The 12,894-nt window shown below is 36.3% G+C and overlaps 1 protein-coding gene across 11 annotated transcripts in view; it reads left to right on the top strand.

The window, feature by feature from the left end:
- The window catches only part of LOC121329620 (E3 ubiquitin-protein ligase HECTD1), a 31,347-nt gene extending 18,455 nt beyond the window's left edge, over positions 1–12,892 (top strand). For 5 of the 11 annotated variants that reach the window (XM_041275296.1, XM_041275295.1, XM_041275291.1 and 2 more), the window contains exons 25-42: positions 1,837–2,652; positions 3,533–3,754; positions 3,997–4,142; positions 4,545–4,701; positions 4,876–5,098; positions 5,206–5,260; positions 5,527–5,709; positions 6,204–6,417; positions 6,782–6,867; positions 7,063–7,190; positions 7,730–7,931; positions 8,412–8,549; positions 9,179–9,786; positions 10,427–10,505; positions 10,597–10,690; positions 11,055–11,205; positions 11,584–11,728; positions 11,969–12,892. In XM_041275296.1, the coding sequence (XP_041131230.1) occupies positions 1,837–2,652; positions 3,533–3,754; positions 3,997–4,142; positions 4,545–4,701; positions 4,876–5,098; positions 5,206–5,260; positions 5,527–5,709; positions 6,204–6,417; positions 6,782–6,867; positions 7,063–7,190; positions 7,730–7,931; positions 8,412–8,549; positions 9,179–9,786; positions 10,427–10,505; positions 10,597–10,690; positions 11,055–11,205; positions 11,584–11,728; positions 11,969–12,106 (3,785 nt within the window). In that variant the 3' untranslated portion in view covers positions 12,107–12,892. The remainder of the gene's footprint in view (positions 1–1,836; positions 2,653–3,532; positions 3,755–3,996; positions 4,143–4,544; positions 4,702–4,875; positions 5,099–5,205; positions 5,261–5,526; positions 5,710–6,203; positions 6,418–6,781; positions 6,868–7,062; positions 7,191–7,729; positions 7,932–8,411; positions 8,550–9,178; positions 9,787–10,426; positions 10,506–10,596; positions 10,691–11,054; positions 11,206–11,583; positions 11,729–11,968) is intronic. The other 6 variants (XM_041275298.1, XM_041275297.1, XM_041275293.1 and 3 more) reach the window with 6 other exon arrangements.
- Positions 12,893–12,894: the final 2 nt, after the last annotated feature.

Raw genomic sequence — 12,894 nt, 5'->3', positions numbered from 1 at the left:
CAACAAGTGAAATGTATTTATAAATTGAATTTATTTTACAGTGCATGACCAGTGAATGTGTCTTAAGATTTTGTTTTATTTCCTTTATTGTACCAGGTTGGCAGTTCTTATTTTCACATTTCTGTTTCAACAAGAAATATTAAACTGCTCATTTTGGATTCCCTGCCAATGACATTCACCATCTGGCTGGGCTGTACAGTTATACATTTTATATGCTAGTTACCATTTTTTATTATCTTATTATGTTTCCCCCTCCATTTTTCTTCTCTCTTTTTTAAATGTTTTTTTTTACTTGCGTAAAAAACTTTGGGCTGTATGCATAAAGGCTGTCGTTTTTATTTGGGGACGAAATTATAACCTTGTTATTTCGTATTTAATTCACCTGTGATTTGTAAACCTGTCTTGTTTTGATAGTGGCTGTTTTAAGAAGTTGCAAAGGAATACTAAACAGCAATATGGAAGTTTATTGTACACCAGCTTGATTTATTAGCATATACAGAGATACATGATCGACAAGTGACCATTTTCATATTCAAGTACAGCTTGGCTTTCATATTCATATTGTTGCATGTTTAAGTGCCATAGAGTGTGTGTATAGATGTGTGTGTGTGTGTGTAATTATATATATATGCATGCATATGCATATGCAGGATCATCATGCGTTCTACTAGTTCCCAGCAGATATGAATAGATCATACGCAAGTAAACTAAACTAGTATTCAAATTACATTTACAAACCATAAAGATTAAATAGAGCTGATGTACACAAAAGTATAATTTGTTGACCTAAACATACACAACGGCAAAGACGATACAAAACCGTAAACCTAATTTGTACATCTCTATAACCTAAATGAAACAATGCACCACAGTTATTTACAAACAAAAAAACTTTTATACATAGACTTTTTACCTGTAACCTCTTTATTCATTGTTTTAAGCTGCCTATATAAAATTGTTAAGTTATGCTATGATAATGGATTCATTTTTTTATATATTTTTAAATATTACATTGATTTTTTTTTTTCACAATACAAACTTAACAGGTAATATTTTCATACTTAAGCATTCTTTTCATTGCAGTTAGATCTTTTTGGCAGTCACATTTTTTATGTTTTTCCAATTTTCAGTTTATTTTCATGTTTTTCATTTTTCACAGTGCATGTGAATGTCTTATAATTTGTGCACACGAAATATAAACTTCCATCACAGTATGATATTTTTCATGAAGTATCCTTCAATCTCATTTCTTTGATTGGCTTTAAGCTTGGCGTTTGCAAAGTTCTACTTGGCTTTCATCTTCTGTAACTCATGTTTCTATCTCATTGCTTCACCTGGACCAGACTATGTAATTAGGGTTTTTCAGTAATCTGAGCTGTTATGGCTTGTAGTTATTCCTTAATAAGGTTTTGGTGTCATGCCATCTTTCATAAGTGCCTTTTTTAGAGAGGACATTGGAGCCAAAAGTAATTATCTAAATTTTAAAATATTTCCGAACCTTACATTTGGTAACTAAAATGTCTAATAAAATTGTTGAATTACAGTAAATGACAAAACTCAAATTTCAGTGCGCAGAGACCAGATATCCAAAATAAAGGCTTCCCTAATATATACTATATTAATTGAAAGGACAAATATCCAATGTTGCATTAAGTTAAATGTCCAACACCAAATCCTGAGACTATAATAGGTGTAATAGGTGTTGAGTAACTCCCACCTAGTAATGCAGGAGTTGTTTAAGGTGTAATAGTCTGGTCTAGTTTTAAGTGGAGCTGCTGTCTTGACTTGCTGCTGTCTGCTCTCTTCTGGGTCTCACAAACTCATGTCCCTTTCCAGGCTGGATTGATGTCACCTGGGATGCTGGTGGCTCAAACTCTTATCGTATGGGTGCTGAAGGAAAATATGACCTCAAGCTTGCGCCAGGGTACGACCCTGAGTCAGCGCCGTCACCCAAACCTGTTTCATCCACTGTTTCAGGCACAGCGCAGACGTGGAGCAGCTTGGTGAAAAATAACTGTCCGGACAAGTCTTCTACAGCTGGGGCGAGCTCCTCCAGCAGGAAGGGAAGCAGCAGCTCTGTGTGTAGTGTGGCCAGTAGCAGCGATATCAGTCTGAGTTCGGCGAAATTCGAACGCCGATCTGAAAGTTTGATGGAACATGGTACAGCCACAAACATGGAAAGCCACGAACCCATTGTTGTTCTGTCAACTGCCGACAGCCTGCCGCATGCTGAAGTGGGATCGGCTTCAAGCGCCAGCACCAGCACTTTAACAGCAGACACAGGAAGTGAAAATGCAGCAAACCGCCCCACCACTGAATCTGGAGCAATATCTATGGGAATAGTTAGTGTGAGCTCACCAGATGTCAGTTCGGTGTCTGAATCCTCCAGCAAAGAAGCTACTTCACAGCGCCCATTGTGCTCAGCAGCTAATACAAGACTGTCTGTGAGCTCCTTGCTGGCTGCTGGGGCACCAATGAGCTCCAGTGCAAGTGTACCCAATTTATCATCTCGTGAAGCCAGCCTAATGGAGTCGTTTGTTCGGAGAGCTCCGAACATGTCACGTACAAATGCCACTAATAACATGAACCTGAGCCGCAGTAGCAGTGACAACAACACTAACACTTTAGGAAGGAATGTCATGAGTACAGCCAGTGAGTATTGCTCCACTGTAGTATTACAGTCAGTTTTAATACGCATTTACAACATTTAACAATAATAACGTGTGCATTTTAAAATCTGGGGGGAAAAAAAAACATGAATCAGCTGTCATTTGTTTCTTCAGTTTTGGGAATTTTATAGTTCGTGTTCTTGCCCTCAGCCAGAGATATCTGGTGGTTTTCAAATCGGTTGCAAAGAGCTGGCCCCTCCATATGAGAATAGGTATGAACAGAACTCATCATTATGATATAGTATGATAATGATGGGGGCGTTATTGTGAACAGGTGTGGAAAATGAGGGAATTTATACCAAAGAAAGAAAAGAAAACAGGAAGGAGAGACAACTGGGTTGGGTGGGTTATCAGCAGAGGACTGATGTAACCAAGTTATACCAGTCCTCTGTTTATTATTATTTTCCTTAGAGATGATCGTCATACGTATTTGACTTTTGTTTTTTAGTTTTACCTTGAAATAAGTCAGTTGGATCTCCCAGACATTGCAGCTTTTTATTTTTATGTATTGATTTTTTTTTTTTGTTTTTAAATACAAATTCCACAGAGAACCATCATTTGGTTCTGACACATAATCAATTTTATAAACGCATTCCAAAATTGCATGCACGTTTATGACCCCCCCCTTTTTTTTTTTTTTTTTTTTTTTTTTTTTTTTTTACAGCAGCACCAGTATGGCATATTTTGAACTTGCATCTTTTATTGGGTGTTATGTTTTTGCAAAGCATGTTTTTAAGCTAATCATAGTTATAAAATATCTGCCTTTTTTATTTTTATTATCTTTCTTAAAATCTAGATGCTGCTAGTAACTGCTTTTAAAATATTTTTTATAAACTAATATCCGTTCTTGCTTTCGATTGCAGCTTCTTCGCTCATGGGTGCCCAGAGTTTTCCTAACCTCACAACCACTGGTACCACCTCTACTGTTACAATGTCAACCTCCATAGTAACCAGCAGCAATAATGTAGCCACGGCAACCACAGGTTTGTCAGTCGGCCAGTCGCTCAGTAATACTCTAACGACCAGCCTGACCTCCACTTCTAGTGAGAGCGACACAGGTCAGGAAGCTGAATTTTCTTTATATGGTAGGCTATATTTAGGATTAAAAACATTAATTCCTGTTTTCTTTCTTTCTCCATAATCTCTTGATTCATTTGACTTATTTTCAACCAAATTAAATGGCACCCTGGTCATACCCATTCTTGTCTATTTTGTAGATGCTCTTTCTACTCTTATCTACTCAACTTTTCATTTTAATGTACTGTTTTTAATCTGTTTTACTAATTTTAATATTGTTAATGTTGTTCTTTTTACTTTAAAACAACAGATTTTTTGGACAGCTGCCGTGCTAATACGTTATTGGCAGAGCTTGATGATGAAGAGGATCTACCTGAACCAGATGAAGATGATGATGAGAATGAAGATGACAATCAGGAGGACCAGGAGTATGAGGAAGTTCTGGTACGATGCAGGGTAAACCTTGGTTTCCACATTAATATAAATAGGGTTAAACCTTATTGATTTTTATCTATTTCAAATCTTTTTAATTAAATGTACTATGAAACTTAAATTCCCCCGTAAGTTCATTTAACTGAAAATAGCAATATAATACAACAAAAACTCATAATAAATACAATGCTGAAATCCTAAATGTACACATTTCAGAATGATTTAAGTTAAATTGTTTTAGTAGCCATTTTTTTTTTTTTGGTATTATTATTTAAAGAAAAAGACTTGAGTGTCTGGTTACATGGTGAACCTCTTTTAAAGGGGTTCTGCCTTTTTATAGTAAATTAAATATGTAATTGTTGCAAGTAATTTATGAATAGAGAGATTTAGGTTAATCATTTTTTTAAACCTTTTTTTTTTTATAAGGAGGAGGAAGAATATGAAACCAAAGGCGGTCGCCGTAGAACCTGGGATGATGACTTTGTACTTAAACGTCAGTTTTCTGCTTTAGTTCCTGCTTTTGATCCACGACCAGGTCGTACAAATGTTCAGCAAACAACGGATCTGGAAATTCCACCGCCAGGTACTCAAAATTTCTTAAGTCTTACATATCACAGACCTTGATTTAATTTATTTTGTACATAATAAGTTGTAGTTTTTATGGTAACCAGGAACTGAGAATGAACAAACTTGTTTACTTATTACTTCTTGTTATATTCTGAATGAGATTGATATCCAGCAATTTATTTTTCAACAGGAACTCCTCGTTCAGAGGTACTTGAGGAAGTGGAGTGTGCACCATCTCCACATTTGTCCCTTATCCTAAAGGTAGCAGGGCTTGGAACCACCAGAGAAGTGGAACTACCTCTTTTAAACTACAAATCAACCATTTTTTACTATGTACAGAAATTGCTGCAGCTTTCCTGTAATGGCAGCGTGAAATCAGATAAACTTAGACGGATTTGGGAGCCCACATATACGTAAGTGTTTTTTTTTTGTGGCTAAATCTAACTATTTTGAAATGTTCCAGTATGATTGTAAAAGCAGAGGTACAATTTCAATCAACTGTAATATTATGTGTTTGTAGGATAATGTACAGAGAAATGAAGGATTCCGACAAAGAAAAGGAAAGCGGAAAGATGGTAATCCTTTACTCTTTGCTTACTAATCATTTGCTGTTAAGTATTTTTGGCTGTTTTTTAAATGAGGTGTGTTGATGCTCTTTAGTTAGAAATTGTAGAGGAAAAAAAAAACACTAACCTTTTCATTATGGCATTTTAAATGTGTGGTTTTTTTTTTTTTTTTTTTAAACTGCATGTTGCTATAGTGGTAATTCTGTTGTAATGCATGTGTATTCCATAAGACTTTACAATCAGGAAAGACCAACATTTGGTTCTTCCTGTTGTAGGGTTGCTGGTCTGTAGAGCATGTGGAACAGTACCTTGGCACTGATGAATTACCAAAGAATGACTTGATAACCTACCTGCAGAAGAATGCAGACTCAGCTTTCCTTCGCCGCTGGAAATTAACCGGCACTAATAAAAGTATTAGGAAAAACAGAAATTGTTCTCAGCTCATAGCTGCATACAAGGTATAGAACGGCATCAGATATTTTTTCCTTAATTTTAAAGCTATATATAATTTGAGACAGTGTTCATGTGAATTATTTTCAGAGCTTTAATATTTTGCAATTATGGTGCCAAATGTCTAAATGTTGGAGTACAATGAAGGTTTTAGCTATGTATGAATTTGACATTTAAGGCAAAAAAAAAAAAAAAAAAAAGTTTAACTTGTACTTGACTAGTTTATCCACTAGATGGTGGCTTATTCCATTTTGGATAAAAAACAAACAAACAAAAAACAACTAAATTAGTTTGTGTTGTCAATTTTAATAAAGCTCTCCTTTGTTGACATTTAAATCAGTTTTACTATTAACATGCTTTCCATATAGATTATTCCTGAATATTAAAATATTAACTCAGTAAGTGAAGTATGAGAGAGATTTAAGTGCAAAACAATTTGATTTTATTTCTGTGTCAGTTCTGTCACAACAAATGTAGCAGTTGTTTAAACTTTTTTTTGCAGGATTTCTGTGAACATGGATCAAAGTCTACTGGCCTAAGCCATGGATCCCTTTCCTCTCTTCAAATCTGTGATATTCTTAGTTCAGCAAGAGAGCAGGCTCAGGCCAAAGCAGGCAGTGGTCAGAATGCTTGTGGTGTGGAGGATGTCTTGCAGTTGCTTCGTATTCTTTTCATTATTGGCAGTGATCCGTACTCAACAAGGACACCACAGGAAGGTACACCAACTAGATTTTATTTTTCAATTTTTTTTTGTATATGAAATTTGTATTTGCAGGGGGTTTTCAAAAATGTTTTTTTTTTCTTTTTAGCTGTGGTTTGTTAGAGTTTAAATTTGTTTTGCAGGCTTGTTTGTTTGTTTTTATTGTTGTGTACCATGGAGCTTAGTGGTCAGAGAATGGGAACGTACTACCTGTGTTAATTAAACTGTACAGGCATTCTGTATAGACTGGCTTACGAAGCCTCAGTAGAAAACTAAAACAATTGGGGCACCTTATTTGTCAGCTGTGTATTAACCTATAGGTGGAAAATTTTACATGAAATAAGTCATACCTAAATAACATATTTCTGTTTCATTTAAAGAACTAGATGAACAGCTTCAATTCAATGTTTCGCCAGAGGAATTTGCTAGTAAAAAGGTGACAACCAAAATCCTGCAACAAATTGAGGTAATTTCAGTTTTCATCCATAATTATTAAACACTTAATAGTGCTAAATTTGAAAAAACAAACAAAAAAAAAAATTAATTTTATTAAGTTTCCGCATTCATAATTGTAGCTTTGTACGTCCTGTTATTTTCTTTTTTTAGCCAAACTTACAATATTTGATCTCATGTAAATTCTGTTTCTGTTTTTTGAATGCAGGAACCTTTGGCATTAGCTAGTGGTGCATTGCCTGACTGGTGTGAGCAGTTAACCAGCAAGTGCCCTTTCTTGATACCTTTTGAAACAAGACAGCTTTATTTTACTTGCACAGCTTTTGGGGCATCAAGGTAAGCATCTATATATGTAGTTATGAATATCTATCAGCCAAGATGACCAAGGTTTCGTCAAAGTCTGCTACCTGAATTACAAATGTCTTCTTTCAGTGCTACTTTAATGTCAAACGTCATTATGTTTTTAATAAATAATAATTTGTCCTATGGACATTCTTTGGTTCCAAAAGTTTTTTTTATTGAAATAGGTTTGTGTACTAGGTGAGTCATAGTCAGGGGTGCATGTTTGAGTCCTGGCTGTGGTAAGTTTCCGGTCTTTGGAGAGGGAGTGTTGCTTTGGCTTTGGTGCTCGTGCAGATTAGGAAGACAAAGGCCTTTTTGTTTTCCAAAGACCGGTAGCTCGCTGACATCAGCTGTACAGTTACTGGGTGTAAAGACGCAATTGGCTTGGTCATGGGATCAGAGGGTGTCCTCTGACCTTCATTTCTCATGATCTGTTTTGGGGAATTGTGAAGGAGATGGAATGTAATTGGACATTTTACATTTGGGAGAAAATAGGTGGTAAAATTATCATTTACAACTTTTTGTTTACTCAGAGCAATAGTGTGGCTCCAGAATCGTCGCGAGGCAACAATGGAACGCACAAGGCCCACTGCCACAGTGAGGCGAGATGATCCTGGGGAGTTCCGAGTGGGGCGCCTGAAACACGAGAGGGTGAAGGTTCCAAGAGGAGACAGTCTGATGGAGTGGGCAGAAAATGTGATGCAGATTCATGCAGACAGAAAATCTGTTTTAGAGGTGTGTGTGTGTATGTGTATGTGTGTGTATATATATATGTGTGTGTGTATATATACCAGTATATATATAACAGTTATTTATTTTTTCCCTTTTAGTGTGTTTCATATTGGTATACTTTTTATGCATGCAGACAGCAGGGTTCAAAGTGACAATTTGTTAGGAACTGGTCTTCAAAGCTTTTTTGCAATATTGTGATTATCACTCTTTGTGCCCTGTTCACAAAGCTTCAATTCATGAGTTATAGCAGTGTGTCAAAATTAAAGATTGATAAACCAAAGTTTCACAAATATCACTTTCTTTTTCATAACATCCTTTAAATAACTCAATCTTTGTGGATAAGGCCCTACATTACAATGTTCACACCAACATCATACCATTTTGAAACAATAAAGCTTGGTCTGCTTTTGATAGTTTTAAAAACACTATTTAATGTCTTTAGTTTACAAAATTGAGAGTTTATGTTGTATTTTTTCTTTACAGGTGGAGTTTTTGGGTGAAGAAGGAACAGGTTTGGGACCCACATTGGAGTTCTATGCATTGGTAGCAGCAGAGTTCCAGAGGAAATCGCTGGGAATTTGGCTTTGTGATGATGATTTTCCAGACGATGAATCTCGACAGGTATTTTTCCCCCTGATAAAATTAAACAAATTGACATCCTGAGGGTCTTGTGCAAGCAAAGTGAAATTGTAGTATACATTTTTCATTACACTCAATTAAAATAGTTTTCCATTAATTCAGGAAACCGTGTTTTTAAAATCAGACTAAAATGCATTTGTTAATTTAAGCATCCCTTTGAAAGTAGCTTTTCTATGTTCTTGTTAACCTGCTGCCGCTACTTCAGCTAATAAGACATTTAGTGTTATGGAAACACCTTAGGCAAAATCTAATGGTATCTTTCACTTTGACTTGTGACCTAAGATGGGGTTATGTGACCTTTTATTTTTTTTTTAGTTTTGAGATTTTGGCTTCTGTATTTTGTATTATGGGTTTTGCAGAAACTCACTGCCACATTGTTTAAACCATTGGTCATATCGGTGTTCCAGACCTCACTTGCTGAGGTTTTTACGAACCACTTACTCAGATATGCCATTCTCCCTGGCATGCTTTTGTTTTTCGAAACTCAAATTTGTAGTTTTAGTGCTTTTATGTTGGTGCTTTACTGTTTAATCACAACTTTACCAAAAACTACTACTTTAGTTTGTTGGTTTGTTAGTTTATAGTCTTAGTTACTTTTGCTTACATTGCAGGTTGACCTGGGAGGTGGACTTAAACCGCCTGGATATTATGTCCAACGATCCTGTGGACTTTTCCCTGCTCCCTTCCCACAGGATAGTGATGAACTGGATAGAATTAGCAAACTCTTCCTCCTCTTGGGTGTTTTCCTGGCAAAATGCATACAAGACAACCGATTGGTGGACTTGCCCATTAGTAGACCTTTCTTTAAGTTAATGTGTATGGGAGACATCAAAAGCAATATGAGCAAATTGCTTTATGAGTCAAGGGGGGATGGAGATTTGCATTTTTCTGAAATCCAGTCCGAGGCATCAACTGAAGAAGGGCACGATACCTATTCGGTTGGAAGTTTTGACGAAGACTCTAAATCTGAGTTTATCCTTGACCCACCTAAACCCAAGCCACCAGCTTGGTACCATGGCATCTTGACCTGGGAAGACTTTGAATTGGTGAACCCCCACAGGGCCAAGTTTCTGAAGAAAGTTAAAGAACTTGCAGTAAAGCGGCGTCTCATACTGAGTAATAAGGCCTTGTCGGAGGATGAAAAGAATACGAGACTGCAGGACCTCATGTTAAAGAATCCATCTGGTTCAGGACCACCACTTAGCATTGAAGATTTAGGGTATGGAACTTGCAGTTATGTTTTGACAATAAAACAGAAAGCTGTTGAAAATTGGGATTTGGGCTAGCTTTTTTTTTTTTTCTATTGGGTTGGATTAATGTCAGAGACTTTTGAGAAGTAAAAATTACTGATAGTAGTTCTCAGTAATTGGTGCAAGTTTACATATCCCCTTAAGGCCGTGGGGCCACAAATGTGGTCTTGTCACTCATGGGCACAAAAAATAAAAAACAAAAGACTTAAGGGGATATTCTAAACAAAAGGTTTAAGTAATAACCTCAGAGACTAAGTAAGACCTGGTGGTTGATTCAGACTGTTGCTACAGGTTGTCAGTCAACACCTCTCTCTCTCTCTCTCTCTCTCTCTCTCTCTCTCTCTCTCTCTCTCTCTCTCTCTCTCTCTCTCTCTCTCTCTATATATATATATATATATATATATATATATATATATATATATATATATATATATATGTATGTATGTATGAATGAATGAATAAATGATAAAGTAAATAACTTAGTGTTTCTTGTGGGAAGTGATGTCAAAAAGACTCCTAACTAGCCAGTGTATATTTGTGTGGTACTTAACTGTTTATGCAAGACTTAAGCAGTCGTGATTAATCTGACATCTTATTTTTGAATCCTAGATTGAATTATCAGTTTTGCCCTTCATCCAAAGTACATGGATTTACAGCAGTGGATCTGAAACCCAACGGGGAGGATGAGGTATGTGTTTTCCATAGAGTAACCCATGATTTACGAGATGCCAGATGTATTCCCATTAACTATTAACTTGTTTCATGTCTTGTCTTTTTAGATGGTGACAATCGATAATGCTGAAGAGTATGTTGATCTAATGTTTGACTTCTGTATGCACATAGCTATTCAGAAACAGATGGAATCGTTTAAAGGTAAGGGAATTTCCAGTAGATATGTTTGGGTAATGAAAACGGAATATGAAATGCTCGCTTTGAGCTAGAAAGTATGCTATTCAGATTAAACTATTGAAAATAATAAAAGATTATATAGAAAAGTTAAATAGCTGTGAACCCTCTACTCTAACTGTCTGTATTATGTTCGATGTTGTTTACGAGGAGAAAGATGACTGAAATCAAACGTGCAGCCTACCAAACTAACCACTAAATTACATTTATTTTGTTTGGAGCTGAGCCAAGAAATGCTTTTAGTAAGAAGTCTGATATTGTGACGTGTGCAACGAGTCTCTGTTATAAGATTTGTTTTACTTAAAATATGCTTTGTTGTATTATTTCTAAGATGGCTTTAACAGAGTTTTCCCAATGGAAAAGCTGAGCTCTTTCAGCCATGAGGAGGTTCAGATGATTCTGTGTGGAAATCAATCACCATCATGGACAGCTGAGGACATAATTAATTATACTGAACCCAAACTGGGTTACAACCGTGAGAGGTACACGATTTAAAATACATACCATTACTTTTCCTTACCATGAATGAGAGTAAAATAAATATGATGCTATCATATTATTTGTTGGCAGTACACTAGGTGGGGCTGTAACATTTTTCCTGCAGATTGTATTGATAAAGGCCGTGAAGATTCTAAATTGGTGTTTATTCTGGATAGATTGTGTGTGTGTGTGGGGTGGGTATTAACCATGATGAAGTATTAAGGATGATGTACCTAGAGAAAGTTACATTTCACATCTATAAATACTATTGATTATGATGATGACTACTAATAGGAATCTGATGGAGAATTTCAAATATCTTTTGGCCACATTATGGATTCTGGAATTGCAAGTCTGTATTTTTCAATTTGCCTTCACAGCCCTGGATTCATGAGATTTGTCAGGGTGCTCTGCGGCATGTCTTCAGATGAAAGGAAAGCATTCCTGCAGTTCACAACTGGATGTTCTACCCTTCCACCTGGTGGTCTGGCTAACCTTCACCCACGGCTGACCATAGTGCGCAAGGTACATGATAATATATATGTGTATACCTTAGTTTCTTGTTATAGTTTAGTTATCTGTTGGCATCTCTTTCAGCATATTTAATGGTGAACTGTAGAAGAGTGGAAGGAAACTAGAGTAGGGTATATTATAACATGGAACCAATTTTGAACTGATGAAGTCGGAGTAGGGGCCAGCAGTCGGGAAATCAATTTCAGCACACATAATTTTCTTGGTACTAATAGAATTTTTTTTTTTTTCTAGGTTGATGCAGCAGATGCAAGCTATCCATCAGTAAACACATGTGTTCACTACCTTAAGTTGCCTGAGTATTCATCTGAGGAGATCATGAGAGACCGCTTGCTTGCTGCAACCATGGAGAAAGGCTTTCATCTTAACTGAGCAGACCGTTGTGATGACGGATGGCTGACTGAACTTGATACTAGAAAAGCCTGTTGTGTTTGTGTGCAGAAAAAAAAAAAAATCCAAGCTGTGCTCTGATAAAACTTTTTTTTTCCAGAGCTTTAGGGAAAAAAGTAACATATTAACTCTATTAACTGCTGCTGAAAAACACAGGGAAAATTCCTGTACCCCACACGGCCAGCAAATAATGGCACAGAGCACTGTGTGCTGCTTCAAGGGCTTGTGAGACTGGAACCCAGGGCAGTTTTTTCATGTGTTTTACTGTTTCATTTCTGACTGCATTTGTGTAAAGTTCCATGTAATTCTGTGCACCGTTAGGTACCATGGTTCACTACACTTCGTTATTCAAACCTCCCCCCACCCTGTTTTGCTAGCCTTAAGCAGAATGGTTTAAAGCCTGCTTCTGTAGATTTGTAACTGTAGAGTGTAAGGGCATTTCTTGAAGAGAATTTTACTTTTACGAGTGCCTGCACTGTTTTGAGTTTTAGGTTTTATTTTTCTGCTCATCTTACTGGTGTACAGTCATGCACATGCTTTCTTTATCCTTTTGTCTGTTACTCTGTGTTTGTTTTGATTCTTTAATGCCCTGAGATCAAATCCCTGAGTGCATTTGTGTAATTTTACAATACAAGCTATAGAAAAACACTGGTTCTAGGTGCAAGGCACACAAAGCAAGCTAAGCTTTTCCTTGTATTTTCTTTGTATATTATAAACATTTATTTAACTCAAGTTGCAGTTTGAAGTAAAACAAAATATTTTCAAATGTG

Source organism: Polyodon spathula, chromosome 17, assembly GCF_017654505.1.
Source record: "Polyodon spathula isolate WHYD16114869_AA chromosome 17, ASM1765450v1, whole genome shotgun sequence".
NCBI lineage: Eukaryota > Metazoa > Chordata > Actinopteri > Acipenseriformes > Polyodontidae > Polyodon > Polyodon spathula.
Note: the sequence above shows the minus strand (reverse complement) of the source record. Positions and strands in the feature narration are given on the sequence as shown.